Below are 19,138 nucleotides of genomic sequence, written 5' to 3' on the forward strand. Positions count from 1 at the left end.
TGATGCCCAACATTTTGGCTGCAGATCCAAGGCTCCTGGTTGCAGCCCAGTGGGGGAACCCCGCTCTGAACTGGGATGCTGTGGCGCTGCTGAAGGCGTATCAAAACAGGGAGAACCTCCCCAGGGTGCAGCTCTGCGAGATCCCAAATGCTCAGGGCTTGTATTGTGGATGCTGTCCACCACGCTTTCTCTTCTTGCAATTATTCAGTTTTGGGGACAGTGGGGGAAAAATTTGCATTTCTTTGTCTGTTTTTTGCAATATATATATACATATATGTATGTATGTGTATGTATTTTAAGTGTCTTTGCTTGTTATAAATGTCTCTGCGGTGAGCAGACAGGACCCAGGGCTGTGAGCTCAATGCAAGGTGTCACTGGAGAAGTTTCCAGTCACTCTTTGTGTTGGTTACAGGTAAACACGTGTGCACAGTGTCTCAGATGCGTTGTCTGATTGCTGTGCTCACATGCACCCCATTTTCCACTGTCATTTTGATGCTGAAAAACCACTTGAGCAGAGGAATGCTTCCAATGCAAGCCCTGCTGCAGGCCGTGTGCTGCCAATGTCCTTGTTTGCAATACACAAAAACTGAGGCTTTGGTTTTTTGGTTCTTTTTTTGCAATTGGATGGAGCTGTTCCTGACTGGATCTCTGCTGTGCTGCTGGAGCTTGGGGTCGGATGGGAACCCCCACGATGAGTTGTTCAGTTTTGGAATGAGTGGTGGAGAAATGCCCAAATCGAAGCCCTCTTTCTGCACGGATGGGAAATCAATGGGCAGAGAGCTGGAAAGGGAAATGAGTGGTTTGTTCTGACCCAAAAGAGCCCCACCAACGGGCAGTGCTGGAGGGGCCTCAGCCCGGGGCTGGCGACAGCAAAACGTTTCATCTCTCTCAGAAAAACCCAGGGCCATCTGCTGCAGAAAGAGAAAACACCACCCAAACGCTCTCCTCGCGGGCGCTTCTGCCTCGAAATGAGTGCGTTCGCTCTTTGATGGTCAAGCAGATATTGTTCTCAGGTTGTTTTTTTTCTTTCTCTTCTTTTTCTTTTCTTTTTCCCCACTCTGTTCTATTTGCAGTGCTGGGAGGATGGTGCCGAAGAGGCTCTGCTGTCGGTCAGGGTTTGTGGTTTGGGCTGCTCCTGAGGCAGGGCAGGAAGCCCCTGGGCTTTGGGGGGGGGCTGGAGGTGGGGGGCGCTGCTGGGGGCTGCAAGAGGTGGCAATACACCAATATTGTATGATAGCAACGCAGTTCGTTGGCCATTTCGAACGACACATAGCAGAGCCGAGAGCATGGACTTGTCTGGGTGTTGAATTGAGAGAAATGGAGATTATTTTCCTCATTACTTGGTACCGCTGGGCATCCGATGGAGGCCATTGGGCTCTGAAGGTGCTGTTCTGCAGAGCATCCCCTGTGCTGCAGGGCTGTGGCCACGCTGGTTAACGCTAAGGCTGCCTCTCGCCCATCAGAGCTCGAGGAGCACCTGCAAAAATATCTTGTCCAAAAAAAGTGTTGCTTCGTTCTTGTTTTCATCGCCTGGCCCCACGAGCGGCCATCATGGCTGCCACACCGGGCGGCCTGAAAGGCAGAGGTGGGGAGGAGCCGCCCACCACCCACACGGTGTTTCCGAGGTGGTGTGTTTGCCACCAGCAGCTTGTCACATGCAGAAGAAAGTTGAGCTTGAAGTGATGGCAATGGCGGAGTGGGGAGAGGGAGATGGCGGCCTCCCAAGATGGCGGCTCCCAAGGTAGCACCACATCCTGCAGCTGGCTGGCGGCAAGGGTGATGGCAGCAGGGATGGGACAAGGCCACCCATTGTGGCACGTGCCGCTAAATCTAACAGTTCTGCTGCCAGTGGGGCGGGGTGAGGAAGAAAGGCGCCATGTTCCGTGGGTAGAATTCAGCACTGTGGTGGCCACATGTGAGGATTTGGTGTGCGGTGTGCTGAGGGAAAACAGGGGTCTGGTGGGGGAAAACGTGGATCTGCTAAGGGAAAATGTGCGTCTGGTGGGGGAAACAGATCTGCTGAGCACAAATGCAGACGTGCAAAGGGAAATGGTCGCGGTGCAGTTAAAGCTGGAGCTGCCCAGAGTGCAGAGGTCTCCAGCAGCTCTGGTTGTTGCGGTTGCCCTGGGCTGTGCCTGCGGGGCAGCTATGAGTGTTTGGCCATGAACATGGCAGCCATGGGGCCGTGCCGTGCCCTGCTGTGCTGCCATGGTGCCAGCCGTGGGTGCTGCGGCTATGGGGGCTGCGGCTATGGGTGCTGGGTCTATGGGTGCTGCAGGTGCTGGGGCTGTGGGTGCTGGGGCTGTGGGTGCTGGCGCTATGGGGGCTGGGGCTATGGGGGCTGGGGCTGTGGGGGCTGGCACTGTGGGTGCCAGGGCTATGGGTGCTGGCGCTATGGGTGCTGGCGCTATGGGGGTTGGGGCTATGGGTGCTGCAGCTATGGGTGCTGTGGCTATGGGTGCATGGGTGGCACTCGGCAGCCTGGACGTGCTGCAAAACAAGATGTGTTGCCTCCCCCTTCTCCCTGAGGTTGTTCTCCACTCCTGTGATGGAGGGTCCTACAGCTGTCGTGGCGCCCATCAGGCTTGCAGGGGATCACGGATGACGGACGCCCTTTGCTGCTGTGGAGGTTCACAGCCCTGCTGCACCCACACTTCTCGCAGCCCCACGGCCGTCCCCGACACGCTGCCTGCTGGGGGCTGTTCTGAGGGAGCGGGAACTGCCGTGTCCATGAGGCCTCCAGGGAACGGGGTGCATGGGTTGGAATGAAGGATGCTGAGTGGGGAAGGAGTGCATTGCTCCCCAGTGGGCCCTTCACCCTTTGGGTGGACCCTGAGAGCAGATCGGGCTCAGGAGGTCTGCAGGAGCCGTACGCATGCAGGCTGGTGGGCATTCCTGCATGGGGCTGAGCTGGGCTGCACGGAGGCAGCACTCTGGGAGCAGGCGATGCCCGGTGATGCTCAGCTCCCGGCCGCACGCTGCCCCAGCCTGAAGCCCCACGTCTGCCTCTCCTGTGTTTGTGCTTATGAGCTCTCCTTCCACCTACGCGAGGAGTTATTTTTAGAGGCACTAATCAAGCGCCGGCGCTGGCTGGGAGCGTGGCTTTCAAGCTGAGGGTGTCGCGCTTTCACCGGGCGCTTGCAGGAACTCGGGCAGCTGCTTTCTTTTAAACGCAGTGCAGGTTTACACAACGCTGCAGAGCAATGGCAGTTATTTCGGGCTCCTCACTGCCGAGAGCACACCAAGCTGTCACCCAGAGGCCCCGTTTTGGCAGCGGCCGAGCACAGCATCCCCTCTTCTTCTCCCATCCAGGGCTGCCCAGTGCAGAGTGGGCTCGTCTCGGCCCGCTTACTGCCAGCACAAGGATGTGGCATCGGTACTTTGCATCGTGCAGGAAAGGGAAAACGCTCTGTGCTCAGCACAGCCTCCTCTGACTGCTTTCTCCCTCCCACTGAGGTTTCTCTGGCCGCTGGCAGCTTCCTGCAGGCCTGCACCTCCAACAGCTCTGATGCAGCAAGAGCAGGCTGTGCTGAGCGAGATGTGCTTCAGTCCGGCTGCAGAACTGGAAGAAGAGTTGGTGCTTTTTGACCTCGAGTGCAGCAGGATCCAAGCTGAACTTCAGCCTCCTTGCAGGAAGGAGGGATACAGCGGGATCTGGAGTTCAGTACTGCATCCCTAGCATGAGGCTGCAGGAGGAGGGAGCTGGGGAAGAGCGGTGGGTTTTCCTCCTGATGAGGTTCAGCAGGGAGACCTGGGTCGGTGGGGGGGGTGGGGAGGGGTCACCCTGCCTTGCAGGAAGGTGACAACACCTCTCTGCCCCCAGGAGCTCCCAGGGGGCTCAGAGTGAGCAGGGCAATCCCAATGGGTTATGATTCAGGTGGGACATTAGGAACGATTTGTTCTCCAAAAAAAGCAGTGATGCAGTGGCACAGCTGCACAGGGGGTGGTGGGGTCACTGAGCCTGGAGGCGTCCCAGTGCTGCAGAGATTGGCACCGAGGGTCGTGGGCAGTGTGCGCAGTGAGTGAGCTGGGGTTGGACTTGGGGATGTCAGAGGTCTTTTCCAACCATAATGACCCTGTGATTCCTTTGGGGCAGCACAAGGCCATGACAAGCAGTGGCTCCGTTCAAGAAAACCAGAGAAAAAAATTTATTACTTTTCTTTATAAAATATCTCCAATAAGTTATATAGGCAAATAGTTAAATTAAAATAAATTAACTCCACTCTATGCTGGGACACGCGGCTGTCCACAGAGTCACACTAGGATCTGTGTTTGAAAAAATATGCCCTAGATCTCTGATGAAAGATTTGAAAAAAATATATGCTTGGTGAGGAGAAAGGAGAAATCTCTGCAATGGACAGGAGGGGTTAAGGTGCGGTGCTGAAGCTGCCTGGCGCTGGTGGCATCTCCCACCCAGCTAAGTGCTGAGAGCATCCTCATCGTCGCTCCAGTCAGGAGGAGCATCCGTCCCAAAGTACCGATCACCGAAGTTCCCTATGAGGAGAAGGGAGAGAGAAAGCTCTGGAGAGCTTGGACTGGCCCAGCAGGCGAGGAAACAAAACCAGGTTTATCTGACAGCTTGCACGGTAGCGGCAGAACTGGAGCAGCCCGGAGGCTGTTTTAGCACACTGGGGACTGTTTTAGCATTGCCGTGGCAGGGGTGGTTCCTGGCACAGCAGAGGTGAGGACGGAAGGACGCAGTGAGCTTGTTGAGGACAAGCTTCCTTCAGGCAGCAGCTCAGGGAATGAGGCACAGAGCTGCCCCAGCCCAGCTTCTCTACCGGGAGAGGCAAAGGGTCCCTCAGTAAAACAAGGGCAGACTAAAACAAGGCTGAGCTGCTGACAAGCAGGGCTTCACCTCATCTGGTGAGCGGGCCAGAAACACCAAACGTTCCTCCTCAAGTACTCACCAATGCCAGGGATGATCCGGAAGAGGTCGTTCACTTTCTTGTCTACAGCTGTGGTGATGATCTTCACCCGGGGAAAGGCGTAGGCAACTGAGTGGACACCCATCTCTGCCATCAGCAGGGAGAGGAGGAAGATCTTGTCTTCTGGGACATCATGATCCTGCAGGAATGGCAGAGTGTGGGACGAGCTGTGTTATGGTCCATAGTCTGGCACTCGGGGCACTCGAGGACCTTCCTGGAACCACTTTTTGTCCCTGGGTGTAGGGTTTGGTGGGCGTAAGACCAATGAACCACCTAAATCTAAGCTGTTACTATCCTAGGAAGGGCTCTGTCAACGCTTTGGAGACATTCCAGGTCTTGCTGCGACTCTCAACACCCCCCTTTGGAAGGCTCAATGTTAATGCAAGGCCCCCACACACCCGATACCCTCCATACCAGCAGCACCCGCACGGCCATCATGGCTGCAGCTCCTGTGGAGACCGTGCAGTCCATCAGGATGACGTGGTCCTCACTGATGTCCTTTGGCAGCCGCAGGTAGTGGAGCTGGGCAGGGGGAGAGAGGGGTCAGCTCAGGGGCTGCAGGCTCAGGGCGCTGCACAGCGGTCTGTCCTCGTACAGAATGGAGGCAACAAAGCAGTTCCAGCTCATCTTTAGGAGGAGGGAAGGATCTTTCCACGTTCCCATCACCGCAATCTGAGCTGTTAGCCTGGGGCCAGGCACCGGTGCAGACACCAAACCAGCCCTGCGTGCACATATTTACTGGCGAAACCCACTTCAGAAGCTTTTAAAGCCCTTCCCAAGCACTCACACCACACCCAAGCCAACCCCACGTGGCTGTCCATGGGCAGGAGACGCCGTACCTCCGGCTCGCCCGTGTTGCAGTTGGTCTGAATGAGGATGGTCCCGATGCGGACGTCCTTGCAGACAGCTCGCAGTGCTGGCTCCATGGTCTCACCTGCCCGCAGGATGGACACCCCGGTGATCTGCAGTGAGAGCACTTGGGCAGGTGGGGGCACACAGCATTGGGTTTCAACACTGGGAACCTCCAAAGGAAAACCCCAAAGTGCATCCCGCCCAGCACAGGGTTGTGCTGCACACCGGTGGCATCTTTGCCCCATTGACACAAGGTACCAAACTCAGGCTTGGTGGGAACCCCAAGATGCCTGTGGTGTTCTTCCCTGCATGCAGAGGGCTTTTAGTGAAGCCCCACCCAGAGGTTTGAAAGCAACAGCTTTTGCTCCCACTTACTTGCTTCCCACTGTATGTCCTCCCTTCGTAGTCCTGTCCCTGGGGAGTCTGAACAGTGCAACTCTGTAAAAACCCCATGAGAAGCATCACCACAGTGGCTCTGTGAGCCCTGCTGCCAGGGAGCCAGGCAGGGGCTGGTCAGGAAAGCTGACCAACCCGTGGAAGCTGAAATGGGACAAAACCTCATCACCAGGTGCAGCCCTGAACCCACCTGGAAAGGGAGAAACGAGAGCGCGTGCTCAATCAGCAACCGCATCAGCCTCTTGGAGTAGAAAATGAACTCGTCCCTGCTGGTCTCCTTGTTTCTGAAAGGCAAAGAGCAGAACTCTGGGGAGTCAGGAACCTGAGGCCAGCCTAGCCCACCCAGCCAAGCCCCCTCTACGCCCCAGGGCCCGTGGTGCCACGCCATTACCTGATGATGGTGTGCATGCCCCGCACCTGAGGGGTGCTCTTCAGCACGCTGAGGGTCTGCGGAAGGGGGTGGTACTGATGGGCAGAGGCCAGGGCGGCCCTGAAACCAAAGACAGGATCAGGAGGGCTCCGGGGAGGTGCCTGAAAGCTGGGGCACAGCACACGGCCGGAGCCATTCTCCCAGATGTCAGCTCTCAACGCAACCCAAAGCCATGTGGCCAAGCCCAATGAGCAGCCAGCCCTGCCCAGGACCTTCTGAAAAGGCAGGGAAGGGGCGCTCGATGCAGCCCCAGGACGTGCCCTCCCTGCTGGGTCACTGAGCCATGGCTGACCCCACTGTAGCTGAGAGTTTCCATGGAGAACTCCAGGAAGAGGACCTGGCGGTGGGACCCCCACTCAGCGGGTGAGGAAGGGCCATCACAGCAGTCTCTGCCCCACAGGACAAGGGCTGGGTGTGGGGCAGGAGCTCAGCACTGTGACGCCATCCCCAGTTCCCCCAGGGCAGTGCTGCAGTGGCGGGCTGCAGTGAGGCTGCTTCTGAGCACATCCGGCCCATTCAGGGCTGGTCGCAGCTGATGCCAAATTGGGAACAGCTTCAAGACTTTGCCTCTGGACGGGGCTGGCTTTGTGTGAGTCATCTCCACATAACTAATAGGGTTGGGAGCTATTCTTGGATCAAGGGAACACCGTTCACGGGGAAGCGCACAATGGGGCCCCATTAGTCACCTCTCTACTTGAGAGCGGCAGTAACGAGATGAAGGTCACATCTCTTTGGCTTCCATGGGGCTGGGCAGGATGGGCAAGTGCCTTCGTCTGGGAGGAGGGCTGGGGTCACAAAGCCACGCATCAGACCACAAATGTGCTATGGCCACAGCTGGGCAGGGAGATGGTGGGGAGGGGGAGAAGGGAGCCAACAGACGGAAGCAGCAGATGAGTAAGATTTCAAACCAAGCAGAAACCTGCGTTAATTGCACACACAAACAGGCACACGAGCAGAGAGGAAGAGAAAGATGACTGGGTAGGAACGGAGGAGGGCAGGGCGCGATGGCGTGAGGCCTCCAGCCACCATGGAATTACAGAATGGTCCGAGTTGGAAGGGACCCTTAATGGCCATCTGATCCAACTCCCCTGCAATGAACAGGGATGCCTGCAGCTCGATCAGGTTGGCCAACCAAGGCCAAATGGGACATTCCCAAGGCCTGGGGGTACGTCAAGGCTCCTCCTGGTCAGCAGGCCCCCAGTGCCCAGCACCACCCCAGCTCACTCCGTTAGTCACCAGAACTCAGGTTAGCTGCTCTCAGAGCTATGCCCACACCACGACCGCACCGCAGCAGCACCGCGTGGCTCTGTCCCCTCCTTCCTGCCACCAACCCCAGCCTGGGGACGGGTCCTGGGGACACAGACAGCACCCACAGCCCTGCCTGACCCCTCCGGCCCTGGGGACGCTGACCCACATGGCGTGAGCCACTGCGCAAGGCGCTGAGCCCTGCCTTTGGCAGATGCGGGTGCCTGCTCCCAGTGCAGAGCCTGTATGCTCTCTCTCATCCCAAACTGCTGTCCCAAAACCCAGCGCAGCCCTGGGCATTGAGGCACGTCCCTGAATTTGCAACCTCTTCACCCATCACCGCCACCCCATGCAGGAGGGCCCCGAGACCCAGCTCCTGCTCCCACCTCCTGCAGCAGCCCCAGAACACCTCCCCTGCATCTCGAGCTGTCAGCAACCCTCGGGGAACGCTGTCAGCAGCTCCTCACTGCACCTTCTGCACCTCCTGCAACCCCCGCGCAGGGCTGGGTGCGGGATGCAGCCCTGCTTCTTTGGGATGCTGTTCAGCATCATCACTTTCAGGGATGAAGAAAGAGACTTTCAGGTCCCTCCCACCCTAATTTGACCTGTGAAGCCCCAGAGAAGCAGGACCCCGTGTGCAGCCCAGGTTAGTAGCACGCTCACGCTGCACGGCCCTGGCCCCAGCCATGCTGTTAGTGTCACACCCCGAACGCTGCCAGCAGTGGAGGTCTCCTCACATATCCCAGCGTAGCTTCCTCTGGTCACCAGGTGGGAGGGACATTCGGGGAGACAAGACGGGAGACACCAGAGTTTTAGGGGAGAGGGACAAACAGGACATGAAATAAAGGAAAAAGCACTGGCATTAGTCAAAGGGGGGAAAAAAAAGTCCCAGTGGATCGGTGGTTCTTGGAGCTGCCTGAGAATGGCCGCCTGCATACAGACCCCAACGTCCCTTCCGGGGTGACCAAACCGTGTCACCTCTGCTTCCCAGTGCACCAGTTCAGCTCCATGCTGAGCCCCATCTGTCACCTAGGGACACTGCGTCCCATTCAGCACCACATTGCAGGGCTCCCTGATGCCTCCAGAGCCCCACAATCCCACAGCATGTGCAGGAGCTGAAGCCTGCACAACCTCCACCCAGTGCGCACGCAGCGGTGCCCACCTCCTGCAGCCTCGGTGACACCATAAAGCCCAGAGCAATGGGAACAGTGGGAGAAACCCAGCGCTGAGCTGAGCATCACAAGCAGCTGAGAAGACCTCGAGGACCTCCAAGGCCCCCCCTGGACCAGGTGTCCACGTAGAGGACTCACACACCATACATGGACACAGGCACAGCAGGTCATGCAGCCACCAGTGATGCTCCCACCCTCTCCCCAGTGAGGCGGCGGAGCATTCAGACAGGCGGCCATGAGCACGTCAAGAAGACATCTCACTTTGGAAACTTATTTTTGCCCCCCCCAAAGAACAAAAGGTTTGAAGGTAAAAAAGAAAAGAAAAAGGAAGAAGAAAAAGAAAGGAGAGAAAAGGGGTGGCCATCGCTCAGGAAGGCTTCAGGGAACATCCTCGGCTCTTTGTTGAGCATGCTATCAAACAGGAAGCAGACAAGAGACATCCAGCTACAAAGGAGTGATGCAGTCAAGGCATTTCAAACACGTACAGCGGCTGGCTTTCACAGCTGACATTTCAAACAAGGGCTATCAGACTGCGCCACGGGCTGATATTTAAAGACACAATTGGCAGAGGGCATGCCAAGCTGATCCAGACCTTGGGAGAGGAGGGGGGGGAATCGATCGGCGAGGGAAAGTCAGCTGAAACGAGCAGAGGCTCCCTGAGCCAGGCTGATGGCTAAAATGGGACAGCAAACAGGCTGCAGGTGCTGCTGGTCACCTGGCATAGTGCAAAGGGTGGGTAACCACAGCTCCAGCACATGTGGTTAAACAACGGGGGCTGGATGGGATGCAATGACCCCAAGACCTGAGCTTCACCCTGAGAGGACGCAGAGCAAAGTGGAGGCTGCCAGTGGTGTGGAACAGCCCATGGGTCTGGGGCACTGCTCTCTTTAACCTCCTCAGAATTCACTCATTGCATAGAATCATAGAATGGTTGGGTTGGAAGGGACCTCAACAACCCCATAATCATGGTACTGCAGAATGGCTGAGTTGGAACAGACATTAAAGATTAAAGCCCAGCCAGCTCCAACCACTGGATCATGCACAGGGACACCTCCCATAAACCAGGCTGCACAGGGCCCATTCGTGGCTGTGGGCACCTCCAGGGATGGGGCCCCCTCAGCTCTCTGGGCAGCAGTGCTGGGGCCACACCACCTCACCATGAAGCAGCTGAGGTCAGGCAGTGGCACACCAACCTGGCACACGGGAAACAAGAGGATACCTTGAGCTGGGGCCAGGTCTGAGCATCCAGGTTCTGTTCAATGACCTGGCTGCGTCCCCACAGCCAAGAGGCAGTGACACCCACCAGCACTCCAGGAGCAGCAATGGATTTTCACTGGATATTCTTTCCAGACTTTCTGGCAAAGGCACAAATGGGAACCAGGAGCCACTGAACTTAAAAACTTATCCATGGCTGTGGTTACCATGGAGGTACTTCTGAAGGTCAAAGTCACTTCCCTCAGCTGGCTGTCACTGCAATGCTCACACTGACATGCTGCTCCATACGCAGGGAGCACAAAAAGTCCAAAGATCACTTCTACTGAGGGCCAGATTTGATTAAGGCAGAGAATCAGTGGAGAGAAAGGAAATCTGTTGTGGGTATATCTTTCTATATGCACATATATGTACATATGCTACAGAGCAGCTTCCCACCCAAACCTCCAGGCACACGGGGGGCTTACACATGGCACCGTATGGACATGCCCCAACGAGCAAGCAAAAAGAATCAAAATAAACCATCCAGTTGCTCAGTCTGGGAAACAAATGGCTTGAGCAGAAGTAAAGAAGAGAGCCTTTCCTGTTCACCTTTGGTATTTGAAAGCTTTGCCAAATTCAAGTTTTTGGGTGACTTGCCTAAGTGTCTCCATAAAACAATGAAGATCCAAACGGAAACCTGAGCGCAGTAACGTGCTGCTCTGCCTCCTACACAAATAGCTGTGAACCCAGCTGGCTGCCTAATGGAAAAACGGATCCAAAAGCTGAGGGGAAGTAAATGGCTGCATGCTTTAGAGCATCCACCAGGGGCTGGAAGGTGGGTCTGAACGTTTGTCTTGTGGAAGGGCAATGGGAGCGGATGCCTGAACGCAGAGTGCTGCTGCAGAGCCTCTCCCATGGCCAGGGACGTGGTGGCCTTACAGGTGGCCTTACACCTGCCTGCAGGTCAGGGTTAGGCCAAGCAGTGCCTGGCATTGGAAATGCCTCGGGCTGCACGGACAGGACAGAGTTAGGGGCTCTTACCTGACACTGAGTTCACGCTGCGGCAGCAACACAAAGACACAATGCAACCGGTATTAAGCATTGCCAACACCAGGGGCGTTTCAAGACAAAAGAAAAGGAAAAATAGGAATATTTTCCTGCATTCACATGTAGGTTTTTTTTTTTCCCCTTCTTCCCCTCCCCAAAGAAACGCTAAGCCCCGGCCAAGCCCTTGCTCTGGGCAGGAGCTGCCGTGTTTGCTGGCTGCAGAACTCCCAGGGCTCTGGGCTGAGCTCTGTGTCCTAGAAGCAGGGTTTAGATCCCTGCCAGAGTGTATTGCTGGAAACTGGGGAGGCCAGAAAGCCCTGGCAGCAGGGAGTGGGGGCCCATGGGAAGCTCACACCGTGCCCTAGCACAGAGCAGGCGGCCCTGGGGCTGCATGGAGTTCATCCGGGGCTCAGGAATTTCTGCAGGAATTGAGCCCTTTGCTTATAAAGCCATCAATTTCCCAGAGCATCGCCCTGAGCATCGTCACAGCTTCAACATCAAAGCTACGAGTAGGGTGGGAGGAAGCTGCGTGGCTCAGGGGTGGCAACACACAACCGTGTCCTTTGGTGGATGGGTCGCAGGCTCAAGGCCCAGAACCATACAAAATATGGCTCTCTGTGGTCAGCAGTGGAGAAGGACATGGCTCAGGCTGCGAGTAACCTGTGGCAAAGCTTTGGGTTTTGACACCCCTGGGCTGCACCCAGCATTGAAGTGGAAAACAGAGCTCTGGACTGGGAAGGCTGCAGCAATGGCAGCAGGGGGCGAAGAGGAGAAGCCAGAGCCAGAGAGCAGAGGTGTTGGAGCCAGGCAGGATGCTTTGTCCCTGCATGGCTTGCTGCCCCCAGGGCACTGCACTGCAGTGGGTGAGGTGGGTTTGTTCCCAGCGGAGCACCGGGACACAGAGAAGCAAGGCACAGAGCAGTTCATGGGGCCGGAGCCAGGACATACCTCCTCCAGCTGGCTGTGCACGTGCTGGACGATCAGATCAATGGCCACCGTGTTTCCACTCCCTGGAGTCAAGCAAAAGCAAAAGTAAACAGTGAGGTGTGGCCACAGTGCCAACCTCCCTGCCCTGCTGCAGAATCTAGAACCTGCTCTCGTTAAACTCCATGCAGCTGATGACTGCCCAGCTCTCCTATCTGTCTACATCTCTCTGCAAGGCCTCTCCACTCTTCATGGAGTCAACAGCTCCTAATTTAGTGCTGTCCCTGGAGGTGTTCCAGAGCTGTGGAGATGTGGCACTGAGGGACACGGTCAGTGGGCAGGGTGGGGTGAGGTTGGACTCAGGGATTTGAGAGGTCTTTTCCAACATTAACGATCCTATGCTTGTCAGCACGCTTGTTCACAACACCTTCCATCCCTACATCCAAGTCACCGATGAAAACATTAAAGAGAACTGGGGCCTAAAACGGAGCCCTGGCGGAACCATAAGGAGCGTGGGGTACCTCGGGGCACGACGATGTCGGCCAGCCGCATGGTGGGCTGGATGTACTGGTCAAAGGCAGGCTTCACAAACTTGTTGTACTGCTTGATGACTCCCTCGATGTCACGGCCACGCTCACTGATGTCCCTGCGCAGGCGGCGCACCAAGCGGATGTCCGAATCCGTGTCCACAAAGATCTTCAGGTCGAGGAGCTGCAAGGAGAGCAGTGGGAACAAATCGCATCAGCTGAAGCTGCAGCCAACCCCAAAACCCGTCCTGCTCCACGACCCGCCCTCCATGCAGCCCCAGCACTTTGGGGGACGTCGTTTCAGGGGGCTGGGATCCCTGCTGCTTGCCCTTGGTTGAAGGATGAGCGGAAAGAAAGCTGCTCGGGGATGCACTCAGCTGTCCACTGGAGGTCATCGTTGCTCCAGGAAAGTGCAGTACAAACGTTCCCTTGGCAGGGAAGGGAACTTCCTAGACTGAGCTTGGCTATGCTTGTGCATGGCTATGAGCCTATAGGGTTCTCATGCAGCTGAGCACTTCTCAGGAATGCCTGAAGTGCTGGACGAGGTCAGCCTGGGAACACCAGGCTCTGCAGAGCACGGCTGCAGCCAGCTTTGCTGCAAGCTGAGCCGGGCAGCACGGAGGTACTTCTGGTCATGTTGATACACCTTTGCTGCCAAGGACCAGGTCACAGCTTGGCTCCAAATTCCTGGGAAGGAATGGCTGACACACGGCCCTCTGCTCCACGTCCACCCGGGGCTCTTCCCCTGCTGTGGAACATCAGGATGGGGCATGCAGGGTGGGCATGCAGGCGATGCTGATGCAGCAGGAGAAGACAGTGCACCCAGTGCCCCACTGCAACCAGGACACCCACTGCAACTGGCACACTCAGTATGCCCACTGCAACCAGAACACTCAGGACAACGTGTACACCCAGCATACCCACTGCACCCAGCAAAGCCTGGGCTGCAGGATGGGGCTGCCTCACCTTTAGCAGCTCCTTGTCTGCGAATGCCATGATACCTTCAAAAATAATCACATTGGCACCATAGAGGGTTTTCTGCAGAGGCAAAAAATCGATGTGGTTGGACAGAGAACGCGTGCAGAGATACCACACTCCAGGGAAGATGATAACACAGCGAATGATCAGCTCCTCTATTTCCTGTGCCTTGCAGTCACTTGTAGGACTCAAAGAGCTCTCAGTGACACAAGCACAACCCATGGGTTTTCTCCTCCGTGCAGCCCGCTGCCCTTGCAATCTACTGGCAGGCTGTACAGAGGTGGCAGCCCCCCACCTCATCCCATGCCCCTCGATGTCCCATACCCATTCCTTCTTCCGGCTGTGGGTGGTGAAGTCGTAGATGGGGATCTTCACACTCTTGCCTTGCTTCAGCTTCTTCAGGGTGGCGATGATGAGGTCAAAGTCAAAGGCATCGGGGTGGTCAAAGTTGAAGTCATTGCTGGCTGCCTGCTCCTGCTGCTGCTTGGTCAGCACCTGGCCCCAAAGATGGATCAGTGAGCAGCCATCCACTCTGCAGCCCCAGATCACCATCACCCCACTGCTGTGCCACGTCTCCTCCTGCCCCAACGCCATGGGGCCAGGGGAAAGCAGGAAACTGCTGCCTCATCCCCACCACGTTTCCCCATCGGGCTGCGTGGCCTCACCTTGTAGAAGGAATCCATGGAGAGCAGAACCACCCAAGGGACATCCAGAGCCTCGATGATCATGGTGGCCACCGTGGTCTTCCCAGAGGCGCTGCCCCCTCCCAGACCTGCCAGAAAGAAGGGATGGGGCTACGGAGCCCTGACCTGCCTCCAAGGCCAGCTCCACAGCACCCATCACAGAATGCCTTGCATTGGAAGGGACCTTAAAGACAACGCAGCTCCAACCCGGTTGGACCGGATGATCATCTCCAACCATCACGACTCTGTGACTCCACAATTCTGAGGTTGTGGGAGCACGGCGATAGCAGGAACCCTCCCTGGCTCCCCCTGCAGCACCAACAGCCCAGCGGTGGGACGCAGCCACCCATGCCCACCTATGACAAAGGCCTCCTTGGACTGCGTGCCGTGCTCATTGTACCAGGGCGGCCGCCCGGCGGTGTAGATGGTCCTTTTGCTGGTGCGCAGCAGCGGGGGCTCCGACTTGCACTGGCTGGTGGTCCGCTTTCGGGGCGGCTTGGAGGAGCCCACCGCTGGGTACAGCCGGTCCAGAGACTCGGCACTGCTGTTGCTGGGGAGAAACAGGGAGCAGTGGGTTCAATGAGCATGGCAACCCCACCTGCAGCTCTCCAGCTCTGCCCAAATCCCATCCTATATAGGGCTGAGACCCTTCACGTCCATCCCATGAGCTTCCCAGCACCAGGCAGAGGGGCTGCAGGCATCCTATATAGGGCTGAGACCCTTCACGTCCATCCCATGAGCTTCCCAGCACCAGGCAGAGGGGCTGCAGGCATCCTATATAGGGCTGAGACCCTTCATGTCCATCCCATGAGCTTCCCAGCACCAGGCAGTGGGGCTGCAGGCAGGAACGCCCCTCCTGGAGCTGCTTGTGCCCACGTTGCTGTGCGGGCTGCAGCCGCTGAGCCTCTTATCTGCATCAGGAGGGAGAGGAGCAAATGGAGCCCAGAGCTGGCACTTGGCAGCAGGACACGGCGGCTGCGAGGTGATAAGGGCAGGAGATAAGCTGTGTGTGCACGGCCATGGCAGACTGATCGACACCCAGAGCCAGAGCTGCTTGTCCTGCTTCTCCATAGCCAGCATTGAAAAACCAGTCTTTTTCTCCCCATGGGAGACAGAGGTGGGATTGGGTAGGGACAAATTTCTGCCAGGTCCAAGAGCTCCGGTGCCAATAGCTACAGCCTGGCTGGGGCTTTGCTGCCTCTCAGTTCTGTTTTGCTCTTCAGAGGGCTTAAACTGCAGGGTTTGGCAGATTTTGTTGGGTTTTAAGCTGTTTCAGCATTAAGATCAGTTCCCTTCCCTCCCATGGCCCTTTTTGGAATAATGCTAGATAATGACCAAAATTTCAGACCGGCCATCTGCGTGTAGAGCTGCCCAGTGCTCCCACTGCAACCAGGGCATCCACTGCACCCAGTGCAACCCAGCCCTCTCCAGAACCAGGAGCTCTCAACCACCGCCAGCATTACTGCACCTTCTACTCAGAGCTGCATCCCTGCCAGCCCCCAACTTGCCCCCAGCCCATCAACACCCCAGTGACCCCAGGATGGCAGTGGCACAAGTGCTGCTCGTGCTGCCCCATCCTGCAGCGCTGCAGGGCTGCCATCCACGTGCAGTGTGCTCCTGGACCCGGGGAGCCCTAATCCTATTTCCAGAGCCTCTCTGCTTTGCCTCATCTCACCCTCACTCTTATGGACTGCTATGTAAATGTTGCACTCTGCCTCTCAAACCCACGTTCCCATGATTTATCTCAGACAAACAGCACTGAGCCACTGCTCCAGAGCTCTGCAAAGGTCACAAATCCCCTGCGTGGCCTCAGGGCTGCCCCGACCACCTCCTGCTCCTCTCCACTCCCCATTTCCTCCTGTCCCTTCCCACCACTCAGGGCTGCACTCCTGACCCGGTGCAGAGCCCTGGGCCCTATTAATAGCAGCGCTGCTCTGTGCACCGGGTGATCCTGCAGTGAGGGCTGCAGTGAGGGCAGTGCTGTCCTTGTCCCACACACAGCCCCACGGGGCCCTTCGCTCCGAGCAGCATGACAACAGGACAAGGTAAATCCAAATGGAAACGTCACCCGGGGTGGGGAACCCTCCTGCAGAGCCCTGCTTGGGGCACCCCGACCTCCTCCTGGGATTGGGGATCCTTTGCTGCCCCCGCTGCCCGTGCATCCCCTTCGCTTTGCTTAGACAGCCCCATTGTGTTGCAGTGTCCCTTGTGCCCCAGTGCCCAACTTCCCATCCCCTCTTGTTGGGAAAAACCCTTAACCCTAACCTCAAACCCACCCCATAAAGGGGAGCTCACCTGCCCGCGGGTGCCAGGGTCCGGCAGCCTGAGAAGCGGACGCTGCCGTAGGTGGGGGGGCTGCTCATGGTTGGGGGCTCGGTGCTGCTCGGTGGGGATGAGCCATACAGGGATGGCCCCAAGTAGTGCAGGGGGGGCCTGGAGCCAGGCAGTACAGGAGGGGGGGCACGGCGCCGGGACGGGAGGTGCTGGGAGCTCAGCGTGCATAAGAGGATAGCTTAACGCTGAGATTATGTTCATTACCTGATATTAATAGCACTGGCTTGATTAAAGAAAAAACAAGGGGGTGGGGTGGGGGGGGGGGCAAGGGTGACACCTCCTCTGGGCAGACAAACAACCACATGCCGGGCAGTGGCTGCTTTGGCTGCATTGGGCACTCAGAGCACGGGGCTGCTCAGCATGGTGAGCATGGGGCTGGAGGGGTCCTGGGGTGGGGATGGAGAGGGGGCACTGAGGGGCTCTGAGCCTCCCACGGCCCACGGCGTTCGGCTCGGAGCCCCTCCGGCTCCACGGGAAGAGTCACAGCAGTAAACAAGTGCGAAACTCAACACCGGCACTAAGAATAACGCTGCTGCTCGGTCGGGTCCCGGCGCCCGCTGCCTCTCCCCCCGTTCCCCCCCCCAGCATTTCGGCAGCTCTGAGCCCAGCTCAGGGGTTGGGAACCCAAAGATTCATTCTGCAGTGCTCGAGAATCAGCTCCGCGCTACGCCAGGTGACAGCGGGCACAGCTTTGGGGACGCATTCCTAGGCATCAAATCACACCCAGAGCGGGCAGGTGACAGCTGCAAGGGGCACCGGGGACAATGCAGGCACCGAGCAGGGGAAGGTTTGGAGATGGGGCAGGACCTTCCTCCTCCTCCTCCTCCTCTGGGGACATGGGGACCCTGCTGTCCCCGCGCGCAGTGCTGTAGGACTGTGCCAAAGCCACGTGCAGCATGGGATGAGCGCGGGACTCCAGCAGTGCCAGCACAGTGCTGGGGGATTTGGGGACAGCGGGATCAGGAGGCGCATCCCCAGCGCCGCAGCCCTGCAGCCAACTCCCCTTCCCAATCCCTGCTCTGGAAAAGCACACTCAGAAACTTAAGAATAAAATTCCCTTCCGCAGCGATTTCTATTCTCTCCCAAAACAACAACAAAAAAGAAAGGGATCGGAAACCGGAACGCAGCAGTCCTTGCCCACGTGCCGCCGTCCCCCATCGCGCAGCCGGTGCCTCTCCTGCCTCTGTCCGACAGGGCGCAGCACAGCCCGCATCTCAGCCCGCGCTCTCAGCTCTCGTGCGGGATGAACGGTCCGGGATTTCATCTTTTCCTACCAGGAGGTTTCTAAGATGCCACCCGTGGCCTCGGGACACAAGGATGGGCCGCAGGAGCGGAGAGCTCGGGCTGAAGGAGAACTGAAGTCGTCGCAGGGGGAAGAGATGGGGACGCCCTGAGAGGTGCGGGATGCGGGACTCCGCTTCTCCCCGGGAGCTCAGCGCCGCTCCGGACCCTCCTCGCGCCCCGCACCGCTGCTCAATGGCCGCACCGCAGCCCGGCTGTGGAAGGCGATCACCGCCACGCTCCCCACGGCCGCCACCCGGTCCCAGCGGAGCAGCCCGCGGCCGCTGCGTCACAACGGGGCTCGCGGGAAGCGGCGGAACCACGGAACCTCCCCCCCGCACCGGCCGCCCCCATCCGCGGCCCGGGACACCACGGCGGGGCCGCCACCCACAGCCCCGCCCGGCGGGATGGGCGCAGGAAGGGCCCCCGATCCCCGCGGCGCCGACTCAGAGCCCGACCCACCCGGGGACGCGTTCCGCTCCGCGCGGAGCTGCGCGACGGCGGTAGGAGCGCGGATCCATCCGGCCCCGCGCCGCGCCCCGCACCGCCCGTACCTCGCGTCCGCCGCCGGGGCCGCCTCGGCCGCCGGGGCCGCGGCCATAACGCTGCCGGGAGAGGCCGGGCGGGAGGTGCGGAACGGGGCCGGGAGGGGCGGAGCTGCCGCGGGGATCTCCGGGACTTGTAGTGCGGGCGGGGGATGCGGGGGTGCGGTGAGGCTCTGCTGGGTGCTGCGGGCACAGGTGGGTGCTGAAGGGGCCGGGGAGGCAGATGTGTGCCTTCCCACCTGCGAGCCCCGCGGAATCGTAGAATGGGTTAAAAAGGACCACAACGATCGTCTCGTTTCAACCCCCGGCTGTGTGCAGGGCCGCCGACCGGCAGAGCAGGCTGCTCAGAGCCACATCCAGCCTGGCCTTGAATGCCTGCACGGACGGGGCATCCACAGCCTCCTTGGGCAGGGCTCCTCCGGGATAATTCGGTGCTAAAAGCACAGGGAACACAAGGAAGGAACCCCCCCACCTCTTGCAAAGCTCCACCTCATCACAGATGTCATCACCCACCCAACGACGACGATGACCACAGTAAAAAATCAATAAACATTTATTCGATACAGCTGCTTTTCATACATACAGTACATGGAGTGCTCCCT

General features: G+C 58.1%; 1 protein-coding gene across 3 annotated transcripts; it reads right to left on the minus strand.

Annotated features, from left to right (window-relative positions):
* Nucleotides 1-4,086: 4,086 nt before the first annotated feature.
* On the minus strand, nucleotides 4,087-18,969 carry UCKL1 (uridine-cytidine kinase 1 like 1). Of its 3 annotated transcripts, none has more exons than XM_048962679.1 (15): nucleotides 16,672-16,862; nucleotides 14,733-14,926; nucleotides 14,359-14,465; nucleotides 14,018-14,188; nucleotides 13,682-13,753; nucleotides 12,710-12,899; nucleotides 12,213-12,274; nucleotides 8,589-8,608; nucleotides 6,568-6,666; nucleotides 6,367-6,460; nucleotides 6,156-6,218; nucleotides 5,768-5,890; nucleotides 5,343-5,450; nucleotides 4,911-5,067; nucleotides 4,087-4,494 (listed from the first exon to the last, which is right to left on the minus strand). In XM_048962679.1, exons 1-15 carry the CDS (start codon nucleotides 16,737-16,739, stop codon nucleotides 4,418-4,420), a joined length of 1,605 nt encoding a protein of 534 aa, XP_048818636.1. In that variant the 5' UTR covers nucleotides 16,740-16,862; the 3' UTR covers nucleotides 4,087-4,417. The 3 variants fall into 3 exon arrangements, with proteins under 3 accessions (XP_048818636.1, XP_048818637.1, XP_048818638.1); XM_048962680.1 differs by lacking the exon at nucleotides 8,589-8,608 and adding an exon at nucleotides 11,259-11,275 and having other exon boundaries at nucleotides 4,093-4,494; nucleotides 16,672-16,861; XM_048962681.1 differs by lacking the exon at nucleotides 16,672-16,862 and adding an exon at nucleotides 18,546-18,969 and having other exon boundaries at nucleotides 4,098-4,494.
* Between the last annotated feature and the right edge of the window lie 169 nt (nucleotides 18,970-19,138).

The sequence above is a fragment of the Lagopus muta genome, chromosome 16, assembly GCF_023343835.1.
Source record: "Lagopus muta isolate bLagMut1 chromosome 16, bLagMut1 primary, whole genome shotgun sequence".
Taxonomy (NCBI): Eukaryota; Metazoa; Chordata; class Aves; order Galliformes; family Phasianidae; genus Lagopus; species Lagopus muta.

Bases quoted from the DNA above. Each gene is read 5' to 3' on its own strand.
- UCKL1 (XM_048962679.1), bottom strand. From the start codon at position 16,739: ATGAGCAGCCCCCCCACCTACGGCAGCGTCCGCTTCTCAGGCTGCCGG. The intron at 14,189-14,358 runs GTGAGGCCACGC...CTTTGGGGCCAG, and splicing joins CCATGGATTCCTTCTACAAG to GTGCTGACCAAGCAGCAGCA. The intron at 5,068-5,342 runs GTATGGAGGGTA...CCATTCCTGCAG, and splicing joins TGGCCGTGCGGGTGCTGCTG to GATCATGATGTCCCAGAAGA.